General features: G+C 40.8%; 1 protein-coding gene across 1 annotated transcript; it reads left to right on the forward strand.

The window, feature by feature from the left end:
• The first annotated feature begins 3,857 nt into the window (after positions 1 to 3,857).
• On the forward strand, positions 3,858 to 7,260 carry LOC146392714 (uncharacterized). Its single transcript, XM_084952036.1, has 8 exons — positions 3,858 to 5,082; positions 5,177 to 5,355; positions 5,451 to 5,544; positions 5,928 to 6,284; positions 6,380 to 6,497; positions 6,572 to 6,663; positions 6,767 to 6,881; positions 7,250 to 7,260. Exons 1-8 carry the CDS (start codon positions 4,819 to 4,821, stop codon positions 7,258 to 7,260), a joined length of 1,230 nt encoding a protein of 409 aa, XP_084808162.1. The 5' UTR covers positions 3,858 to 4,818.
• The last annotated feature ends 4,359 nt before the right edge of the window (positions 7,261 to 11,619 follow it).

Below are 11,619 nucleotides of genomic sequence, written 5' to 3' on the forward strand. Positions count from 1 at the left end.
ACCAGGCACCACAGGTCGCAGAGATCGCACAGTTCACAGTTTGTAGTTCAGCATAAAAGTTCAAAATAAAATATTTACTATACATTTCAACCAGTATCAGTCTCTGTTTCACTCTCTAATTGTGGCTTAAGTACCTAACACATTCATGAATCTGATCCATCAATAATATCTTCCCTGCACTCGATATCTCATAGTTTTACATATCAGCCAACATTATTGTCTACATCCTCATAAATATAGAAGTGACTTGCTTATTATAACATATTACAAGTTAAAGTAATACTGCACTGCACGTATAGTAAGTAACACCTACTGTGTATGGGAGCCTAAAGCAAAGTTAACTGCACCAGTACCAGCTTCAGAACATATTGTATATTATATGTTTCTACCTTTTTGTAATATGTCATGTTTAGATGCAGTGACAATTGCACATTTAGAGTTGTGGTCATATGTGGTTTTTATATACAGGGTATTAAAAAAAAATTGACATTTTTTGCTATTTTTCTTGTTTATTTGCACATTATTATTGTGTACATATTACATATGTAACATTATTGTTAATATTATTATTAGATATCAAAGATACAATTTGATTAAGGGTTTTCCTGTCATAATTTCAATAAAAATGCAATTACACACGTAAACAATAGAATCAAAATAAACTTTTAAAAAGTCTGTTGATCAAATGCTGATTTTCAAAACATTCTAGAGGAAAATAGAGATAAAATAATCTGAACAGTAACAGTGATCTTGGATGATGATGGAGGCTTCAATGGATTATTCTGTTTCAATCAATAGGTTCGTATCTATGACAATAATTTGATAAGTTTAACAGGTTGGTTTAGGCCTGGCAATACAGCAAATATTCACAAACTTTTGTTTTTGAAGAATGTTTATCTTTTTTGGGATGAAGCTATCTGGCAAAATGATACAACCCTTTTAACCTCATCTTTATGTCTATCATGTGGCTATGATACTGGATTTGGGTTTGATGCATATGCAGGTTACAGCTGGGGAATGGCAGTATGTTGTGAATTGATTTGGCATGTTCAACCACTGTTACACCAAACTCTCTCACTTATAACATGATAAAGGCCTCTTACTCAGTGTCATGGATTTTCTATACTTTTGGGGACACAGGGCCAAAGTCTCAGGCAATAAGTCAGATCAAAGAAGGCAATGATTCTAAAATGGGAGTTTACTTATGTCATTATATATATCCAGGAATATGTGCCTGAGGATAGTTGTCATGAAATCAATATTAAATCAAAGTATTCCTTAATTACCACAGCTGACACGAGTTCTCCATAGCTGCCTGCTGTCTCAGGATCTGTCTCCAAAAAGGACCAGGGAGTGCTAACATGTTATGTTCTAAACTGATGAAGACAATGCACATTAAACATAATATAAACTTACTGAGTGAAGTAATATCAAGAGGATTCCTTTAGCTCCTATTGGGTTGGTTCCTTGATCAATGCAATACAGAATCATTAATCTGGTTTTATGTAATGTCCTTAAAACATGTCAAAATGAGGCTCACTAGTCTGTGTGGCCTCCACATGCCTGTATGACCTCCCTACAACACCTGGGCATGCTCCTGATGAAGTGGCAGATGCTCTCCTGATGGATCTCCTCCCAGACTCCAGGACTAAAGCATCTGCCCACTCCTGGACATTTTGTGGTGCAGTTGGTGGATGGAGCGAGACATGATGTCCCAGATGTCCTCAATTGGATTCAGGTCTGGGGAATGGGCGGACCAGTCCACAGCATCAATGCCTTCGTCTTGCAGGAACTGCTGACACACTCCAGCCACATGAGGTCTAAGATTGTCTTGCATTAGGAGGAACCCGGGGCCAACCGCACCAGCATATGGTCTCACAAGGGGTCTGAGGATCTCATCTCAGTACCTAATGGCAGTCAGGCTACCTCTGCCGAACACATGGAGGGCTGTGCAGCTCCCCAAAGAAATGCCACCCCACACCAAAACTGACCCACTGCCAAACTCATGCTGGAGGATGTTGCAGGCAGCAGAAGGTTCTCCACGGCGTCTCCAGACTCTGTCACAAGTGCTCAGTGTGAACCTGCTTTCATCTGTGAGGAGCACAGGGCGCCAGTGGCAAAGTTGCCAATCTTTGTGTTCTCTGGCAAATGCCAAACATCCGGCACGGTGTTGGGCTGTAAGCACAACCCCACCTGTGGACGTCGGGCCCTCATACCACCCTCATGGAGTCCGTTTCTGACCGTTTGAGCAGACGTGCACATTTGTGGCCTGCTGGAGGTCATTTTGCACAGCTCTGGCCTTTCTTTCCTACCCCACAGTACCTTCCCTTACCATTTGTTTCCTACTCTTTTACTTCTTCTTTGATGACGGTTGTCTTTCTAGATAAGCAATTTCATTTGCTCTGGGGCGAGTCACTGGCTCGGGTGCATTCTGGGACTGTCAGTTCACCAGTGTGCTGGCATGCTTCTTAACAAACACACCACTACAGCAAACATCTCAATTGTACTTGTTGATTTCTTCGACAAAACACTGAACAAAAAATTTCCTTGTGAGTGTGCTGCCTGGTGCTTTTAAATTTTGTGATAATTTGAGCAGCCCAGAAAGCATCCCATAAATTAAATTATGTTATCGTATCTGAACATGTACACTAGTCATCAAATTAGATGGGAAAGAATGATTCAGAGTAAACAACTGCACCAAGGAAATTCCATTTTTCTTCTCAAAATGTAAAATGTCTGTTGAAAAATCACATTAAACAGAGATGTGATTAACTTTTTATTTTACCAAACATAACATCAATGATGACACAATCAGTCTTCATCAGAAGTGCTCAAATCACTCTCAGTGGCATCGTCTGGAATATCCTCCTCCTCCTCCGAGTCCATTTCCAGGAGTGGTTGGTGGCTGAGGATTCTCTTGTACACGTCCTTTACTTTGAGCATTTCAGCTTTCAGTTCACTTTGTTTTTTAAAAACCAGGCTACAGAGTCCCTTCTGTGCATCCTCCGACATGCCAACAAAGGAGGCTGTAAAAAGAACAAAACAAATAAATATGAGTAAAGTAAAAAAAACAAACAAACAAAAAAAACCTCACCTCATAAACACAAAGAATTAGGATCCTGTAATTAAACATTTTTTTAAAGGGAGAAGGCAGTGTTAGCTAGCAATCTAGATATAGGTAAGAGATCCAGTAAGACTTTAGCATCTGCTCTTATTTTCAATCGATTCATCAAAAAATTAATAAATAAATAAAGTGCTTACAGTCTGAGGAGATTGTCCCCAACACCACAGATCGCTTTTGCAACACTGTCCAGTGATGCCGCATCTCCCTGCAAAGGATCATCTCCTCCTCTCTCAGGCGCCTCACAGCCATCACCTTCTCAAAGACCTTTCTCTTTGTCCAGAGGTCAGCAGCAGCTACAGTTTAACAACATCAGATGGGAAAACATAGTAGCATATTATGATTCAAGAACAAAACATTCAACTACTGCTCAGATACTGGGAGTTTGTTTAAAAAGGATATTTATAAATCAAGAGCTTACGTTCACTTGTGCTCTGCCAGGGCCAAATATCGGTCTGCATGAGGGCATCACTGGATATGATTTGCTTTGTTGGTTCAGCAAGCTTGTTGTAGTCGTCAACAGCAGCCGCCAAGCGTTTCTTCTCAACTAAGATGACCTTGCGAATTCTGTGTTGCCTCTTGTTGCTATCTGTAAATAAAAAATTCACACCTTCACATAATGTATATAGTTACATTTTAATCTACACTCATCAATTTCAGCTAATCCAAAATGCTGCAGCAAGAGTACTGACAGGGACTAGAAAGAGAGAGCATATTTCTCCTGTTTTGGCTTCCCTTCATTGGCTTCCTGTTAAGTCCAGAATTGAATTCAAAATCCTGCTCCTCACATACAAGGTCTTAAATAATCAGGCCCCATCTTATCTTAATGACCTTGTAGTACCATATCACCCTATTAGAGCACTTCGCTCTCGCTCTGCAGGCCTACTTGTTGTTCCTAGAGTATTTAAAAGTAGAATGGGAGGCAGAGCCTTCAGTTTTCAGGCCCCTCTTCTGTGGAACCAGCTTCCAGTTTGGATTCGGGAGACAGACACTATCTCTACTTTTAAGATTAGGCTTAAAACTTTCCTTTTTGCTAAAGCATATAGTTAGGGCTGGACCAGGTGACCCTGAATCCTCCCTTAGTTATGCTGCAATAGACGTAGGCTGCCGGGGGATTCCCATGATGCATTGAGTTTTTCTTTTCCAGTCACCTTTCTCACTCACTATGTATTAATAGACCTCTCTGCATTGAATCATATCTGTTATTAACCTCTGTCTCTCTTCCACAGCATGTCTTTTATCCTGTCTTCCTTCTCTCACCCCAACCGGTCGCAGCAGATGGCCGCCCCTCCCTGAGCCTGGTTCTGCCGGAGGTTTCTTCCTGTTAAAAGGGAGTTTTTCCTTCCCACTGTCGCCAAAGTGCTTGCTCATAGGGGGTCATATGATTGTTGGGTTTTTCTCTGTATCTATGAAGCGCCTTGAGGCGACTTTTGTTGTGATTTGGCGCTATATAAATAAAATTGAATTGAATTGAATTGAATTGAACCATAAATGGTAAGTTGCCCTTTTGTCACACACTACATACACAATAGATGTGTTTGGAGGTTTTATTGCAAATTGTGCATTGCTATCTTGGTTTGAATTACCCTCGGCCCGCAGTATATGTGGGCACCTGTCAAAGGTCATTTGGATTTACCAGACTGATTTGAAAACAACATGAAATCTTCACAACATGAAAAAAATGAATGCTTTGAGCCATGACTGAATTTATCCTTATCCTTTCTAAAGGCCGTTATAACCTTGCACTGCCAGTGGTGAGCTGCACCAGCTGTGGCCTAATGTGGTCCCCCTCAGTTAAGGACATCCTGGGTAGTGGATATTGGCCTGGCACCTTAAATTTCTGCACCCTGTTTTCAATGGATGTCTTTCAGTCTTTCTATGACATTAAGAAGGCTGCACCAGGGATGTCACTTAAGGCATTTGTCAAATTGCTGGATGAACGAACAGCCCATTTTGGAAGGGTAAGTTTCTAAATTTGCCAAGTTTAAGGAAATTGTGCAAATCAATGTTTATGACTGTCCTTGAATATTCTGTTGTATGTCCTCTATGTAAAAGACTGGCCGAATATCAGCTGATGCCTTCAGTAAAAGTTTCTTGGAGTGGAGTGCTGTAAAGTTTGAGGTGGACAGGATGTGCAAGGAGCCATGCCTTAGCTGCCCTGCCTGCACTCCAGACATGCTTGCCGTCTCAGTTAATGGAAACCGCAAGCTTTATCGCTTTCAGTCTAATGCAAGGTACGTTATGCATTGTGTACATAAGTCAAATATGGATTTGTAGAAAAATGTATTTTAATGTTTCTTTTCAAACAACTGTCACTGTGTTCGTTCAGCACTTCAGAGCAGGGGAACTTTGACGGTGTCTTCATTGAAAAAGATGAGGAAGTTGCTGAGTTTGTGAAATACATCCAGAGACACACAAATCATGTAAGATACACATATATATTAGTGCTGTTAGCGTTAATCTTGTTAAAATGACGTTAATGCCATAACCATATACACATACGTGTGTGTGTGTGTGTATACATATATGGATGGGTGGATATTTATTTTATTTTTCTCTTGGTGTTGTCGTAATACTATTTACTTTACTTTATCTTAATATGTACTTAATTTTGTCACCATGTGTATTTAAAAAAAACAACAACATGATTTTTATTTTGTGTTATCAGTGCTGTCCTGGGGAGATATGAGGTCTTGTGTGACTTAAGGCTAATTCAGCTAATTGTTATGCATTTGTTTTAAAAAGTTTGTCCCCGATAGGGCTTAATCATGCCATGTCTTTTATGTTAAAATCTTTGAGTGTATAGGTCCCAGGGAAAGGGTTGTGCGGATCTTCATCTTGGACTGCAGCAAAGGAGTCGTCCAAAAAGTCCACTGGGAAGTTGGATGAAGAGGGCATGGAAATAGCTGTTTGTCGCCACGGAGTCCTCTTAGCTGCATTGAACATGTTTCGAGGGGAGATCTTTGCTTACCCCCTTTTTCTCCAGAGGAAGTTGGCAGCTAACGTCCCAGGACATATTACGTTCCTTTGCTCCGATGTGGCCTGTAAATATTTCCCCTATTTAACCAAGGTGGCTCAGCAGTGCCCTGAGCTGAGGAACCTGTTGTCAATGCGTCCTTTTCTATCCGTCATGCATGCAAAGGCTCACACTTGGAAATGCGAGGTATACTGCAGCTTGTAGTTTTGGATTCGTTTGAGACATTTTGTTATAAGGTTGAATGAATTCAACAGTCATGTATTGTGACCTCCTTTCTATAGATCAAATGGGGAGGTGCGTTTCAGGATGGGGCTGGTTCAACAGTTGGAGTAGAGGTGGAACAAGTAAACAGTTTCCTGTCTAGGGCAGCCATCACAACGAAGTACATGTCTAAAGCAGGTATGTGTCCGTGTCTGAGATTCCACTCAGTCTCCTGCTCATTAATACTTATTTGTATACTAACTGAAATGCAGGGCGAACAGACATGCTGACCCTCCTGGCTTTGGGGTGGAACAAAAGGAAAGTGGAACAACTGGGCCGCACTTTGAGCCAGAGATATCTAAAGGTGATTTTTTTTCAAAAACCATTTTAATGTGTGTGGTAATGGGGGAAAAACACCAGTACTCTTTTAATGTCAATATGAATGACATTTATTAATGTATTCTTAGATCATAAGGATCCTTAGAGAACAAGTGGAGAGCCTGAATGCGACCAAAAATGATCTGGGTGTGGATGACGACACACTGCAGCAATGGGTGGCCGATGTGCAGAAATGGGCTGAAGGTGAGTCTCAATATAATGCACTCATGTATAACAATAGGACCCACCATGGCCTCATTAAAGAACTTAAGGTAGAATTAAGATCTTTCTGACAATGTCAACAAACAATGAAAAATAAGCCTTGTAAAAGCAGAATTTATGGCAGAGTTGTTGCGTTTCATCAAATTGGATAGAACCTGGGTTGAAATGATGTCGTACTAGTTGGTTTTATAAACCTGAACACCAACATACTTGTTATCTCATGATAATGCAGCACATGAAGGCTCCAGATGTCTTATAATGAATGTCATCAAGTCAGTGATTACAGAGTCCACTGTAGTTTAGTGACTGTTTACTCATCCTGTATTCTGATTAATATTCCTCTCACTTAGAAAGTTATTAAACTGATGGCAGCCTTGGAGCGTTGCAGGCACGAATAGAGGAGCTTGTCGTCATCATCAGAGTGCGAACACAAAGTCTTTACACTCAAAATGGTACGTCCCAGTTTCTTTGAAATGGACCGTTAGATACTTTGTTTGTACAGCTTGTACAGCTACTTTGTAAACAGAATAAAATCAGATCCAGGTTTGTTTAAGCTGGATGTGATTTGTTCTAGCAAACAAATTCAATTCAATTCAATTCAATTTTATTTATATAACGCCAAATCACAACAAAAGTTGCCTCAAGGCGCTTCATAGATACAGAGAAAAACCCAACAATCATATGACCTATGAGCAAGCACTTTGGCGACAGTGGGAAGGAAAAACTCCCTTTTAACAGGAAGAAACCTCCGGCAGAACCAGGCTCAGGGAGGGGCGGCCATCTGCTGCGACCGGTTGGGGTGAGAGAAGGAAGACAGGATAAAGACATGCTGTGGAAGAGAGACAGAGGTTAATAACAGATATGATTCAATGCAGAGAGGTCTATTAATACATAGTGAGTGAGAAAGGTGACTGGAAAGGAAAAACTCAATGCATCATGGGAATCCCCCGGCAGCCTACGTCTATTGCAGCATAACTAAGGGAGGATTCAGGGTCACCTGGTCCAGCCCTAACTATATGCTTTAGCAAAAAGGAAAGTTTTAAGCCTAATCTTAAAAGTAGAGATAGTTTCTGTCTCCCGAATCCAAACTGGAAGCTGGTTCCACAGAAGAGGGGCCTGAAAACTGAAGGCTCTGCCTCCCATTCTACTTTTAAATACTCTAGGAACAACAAGTAGGCCTGCAGAGCGAGAGCGAAGTGCTCTAATAGGGTGATATGGTACTACAAGGTCATTAAGATAAGATGGGGCCTGATTATTTAAGACCTTGTATGTGAGGAGCAGGATTTTGAATTCAATTCTGGACTTAACAGGAAGCCAATGAAGGGAAGCCAAAACAGGAGAAATATGCTCTCTCTTTCTAGTCCCTGTCAGTACTCTTGCTGCAGCATTTTGGATTAGCTGAAGGCTTTTCAGTGAGTTTTTTGGACATCCTGATAATAATGAATTACAGTAGTCCAGCCTGGAAGTAATAAATGCATGAACTAGTTTTTCAGCGTCACTCTGAGACAGGATATTTCTAATTTTAGAGATGTTGCGCAAATGGAAGAAAGCAGTCTTACATATTTGTTTAATATGTGCATTGAAGGACATGTCCTGGTCAAAAATGACTCCAAGGTTCCTCACAGCGTTACTGGAGGCCAAGGTAATGCCATCCAGAGTATGAATCTGGTTAGATACCATATTTCTAAGATTTTCAGGGCCGAGTACAATAACCTCAGTTTTATCTGAATTAAGAAGCAGAAAGTTAGCGGCCATCCAGGTCTTTATGTCTTTAAGACATTCCTGCAGTTTAACTAATTGGTGTGTGTTATCTGGCTTCATGGACAGATAGAGCTAGGTGTCATCTGCATAGCAGTGAAAATGTATGCTATGTCTTCTAATGATGCTGCCTAAGGGAAGCATGTATAATGTAAACAGAATTGGTCCTAGCACTGAACCCTGTGGAACTCCATAATTAACCTCAGTGTGTGAAGAGGACTCTCCATTTACATGCACAAATTGGAGTCTATTAGATAGATATGATACAAACCACTGCAGTGCAGTACCTGTAATACCTACAGCATGTTCTAATCGCTCTAATAGGATATTATGGTCAACAGTATCGAACGCTGCACTGAGGTCTAGCAGGACAAGCACAGAGATGAGTCCACTGTCAGAGGCCATAAGAAGATCATTTGTAACCTTCACTAAAGCTGTTTCTGTGCTGTGATGAGCTCTGAAACCTGACTGAAACTCTTCAAATAAACCATTCCTCTGCAGATGATCTGTTAGCTGTTTGACAACTACTCTTTCAAGGATTTTTGATATGAAAGGAAGGTTGGAGATTGGCCTATAATTAGCTAAGACTGCTGGGTCTAGAGATGGCTTTTTGAGTAAAGGTTTAACTACAGGCAGCTTGAAGGCCTGTGGTACATAGCCGATTATTAGAGATAGGTTGATCATATTTAAGATCGAAGAATTAATTAATGGCAGGACTTCTTTGAGCAGTTTTGTAGGAATGGGGTCTAAAAGACACGTTGATGGTTTGGAGGAAGTAATTATTGAAGTTAACTCAGAAAGATCAATTGGAGAAAAAGAGTCTAACTTAGCATCAATGGTACTAAGAGTAGCTGTAGATAATATTACATCTGTGGGATGATTACTGGTAATTTTTTCTCTAATGATAAAAATTTTATTTGTGAAGAAGTTCATGAAGTCATTACTAGTTAACGTTAAAGGGATGGTTGGCTCAACAGAGCTCTGACTGTTTGTCAGCCTGGCTACAGTGCTGAAGAGAAACCTGGGGTTGTTCTTATTTTCTTCAATCAGTGATGAATAGTAAGATGTTCTGGCTTTGCGGAGGGCTTTCTTATAAAGCAGCAAACTATTTCTCCAGGCTAAATGATGATCCTCTAAATTTGTGACACGCCATTTCCTCTCCAGATTATGAGTCATCTGCTTTAGGGTACGTGTTTGAGAATTATACCACGGAGTCAGGTACTTCTGATTAGAGACCTTAGTTTTCACTGGAGCTACAGTATCCAGAGTCGTACGTAGTGAGGAGGTGAAATTATTAACAAGATAATCGACCTCTGTTGGGGTAGCGTTCAGATAGCTGCTCTGCTCTGTGTTGGTACAGGGCATTGAAGATGATAACAGTGGGTGGATTATATTCTTAAACTTAGTTACAGCGCTTTTAGAAAGACATCTACTTTGATAAAATCTACTCTCCACCGCTGTGTAATCAATTATTGTAAATGTAAATGTTATCAGGAAATGATCAGACAGGAGAGGGTTTTCAGGAAACACTGTTAAATGTTCAGTTTCTATGCCATATGTTAAAACAAGATCTAGAGTGTGATTAAAGTGGTGGGTGGGTTCTTTTACATTTTGAGAGAAGCCAATTGAGTCTAATAACAGACTAAATGCCATGTTGAGGCTGTCATTTTTAGCATCTACATGGATGTTAAAATCACCCACAATAATTATTTTATTTGAGCTCAGAACTAAATTAGATATAAAGTCTGAGAAATCAGACAGAAACTCTGTGTAAGGCCCAGGTGGACAATAGATGATAACAAGTAAGACTGGTTTCTGAGTTTCACAGCTGGGGTGGACAATGTTAAGCATCAGGCTTTCAAATGAATTAAAAGTCTGTCTTGGTCTTTCATTAATTAATAGGCTGGTGTGAAAAATTGCTGCCACACCGCCCCCTTGGCCTGTGCTTCGAGGTTTCTGGTAGTTAGAATGACTCGGGGGTGTTGATTCATTTAAACTAACATAATCATCCTGCTGCAACCAGGTTTCTGTAAGGCAGAGTAAATCAATTTGTTGATCAATTATTAAGTCATGTACTAACAGAGACTTGGAGGAGAGAGACCTAATATTTAATAATCCACATTTCACTGTTTTACTCTTTGGTTCAGATGTGGATACTGTACTGTTCTTTCTTTGTAATTGTTTATGTTTAAGTTGTTTGTTGCTGGTTTTTAGTTTGTTTTTTGTCTTTTTGGAAGCTGACACAGTCTCTATGGAGATGGGTTTTTTGGGGGGGGGGGTAGCAGGAGGAGAGAAGCTGCAGAGAGGCGTGTAAGACTGCAACTCTGCTTCCTGGTCCCAACTCTGGATAGTCATATTTTGGGGGGTTTAATAAATTTGTCCATATTTCTAGAAATGAGAGCTGCTCCATCCAAAGTGGGATGGATGCCGTCTCTCCTAACAAGACCAGGTTTCCTCCAGAAGGTTTGCCAATTATCTATGAAGCCCACATCGTTTCTGGGACACCACTCAGACAGCCAGCAATTTAAGGAGAACATGCGGCTAAACATGTCACTCCTGGTCTGATTGGGGAGGGGACCAGAGAAAACTACAGAGTCCGACATTGTTTTAGCAAAGTTGCACATCGATTCAATATTGATTTTAGTGACCTCCGATTGGCGTAACCGGGTGTCATTACTGCCGACGTGAATTATGATTTTACTGAATTTACGTTTACCCTTAGCCAGCAGTTTTAAATTTCCTTCAATGTTGCCTGCTCTGGCCCCTGGAAGACAATTGACTATGGTTGCCGGTGTCTCTAGCTTCACATGTCTGAGAACAGAATCACCAATTACCAGAGTTTGACCCCCGGCGGGTGTGTCACCGAGTGGGGAAAAACGGTTAGACACATGGTGGTGTACCTGGGGCTTCTGTTTAGGACTATGCTTCCTCCTCACCGTGACCCAGCCGCCCTCTTTCCCCA

The sequence above is a fragment of the Perissodus microlepis genome, chromosome 2 (genome assembly GCF_051167445.1).
Source record: "Perissodus microlepis isolate ML-2025 ecotype Zambia chromosome 2, ASM5116744v1, whole genome shotgun sequence".
In the NCBI taxonomy this organism is placed as follows: Eukaryota; Metazoa; Chordata; class Actinopteri; order Cichliformes; family Cichlidae; genus Perissodus; species Perissodus microlepis.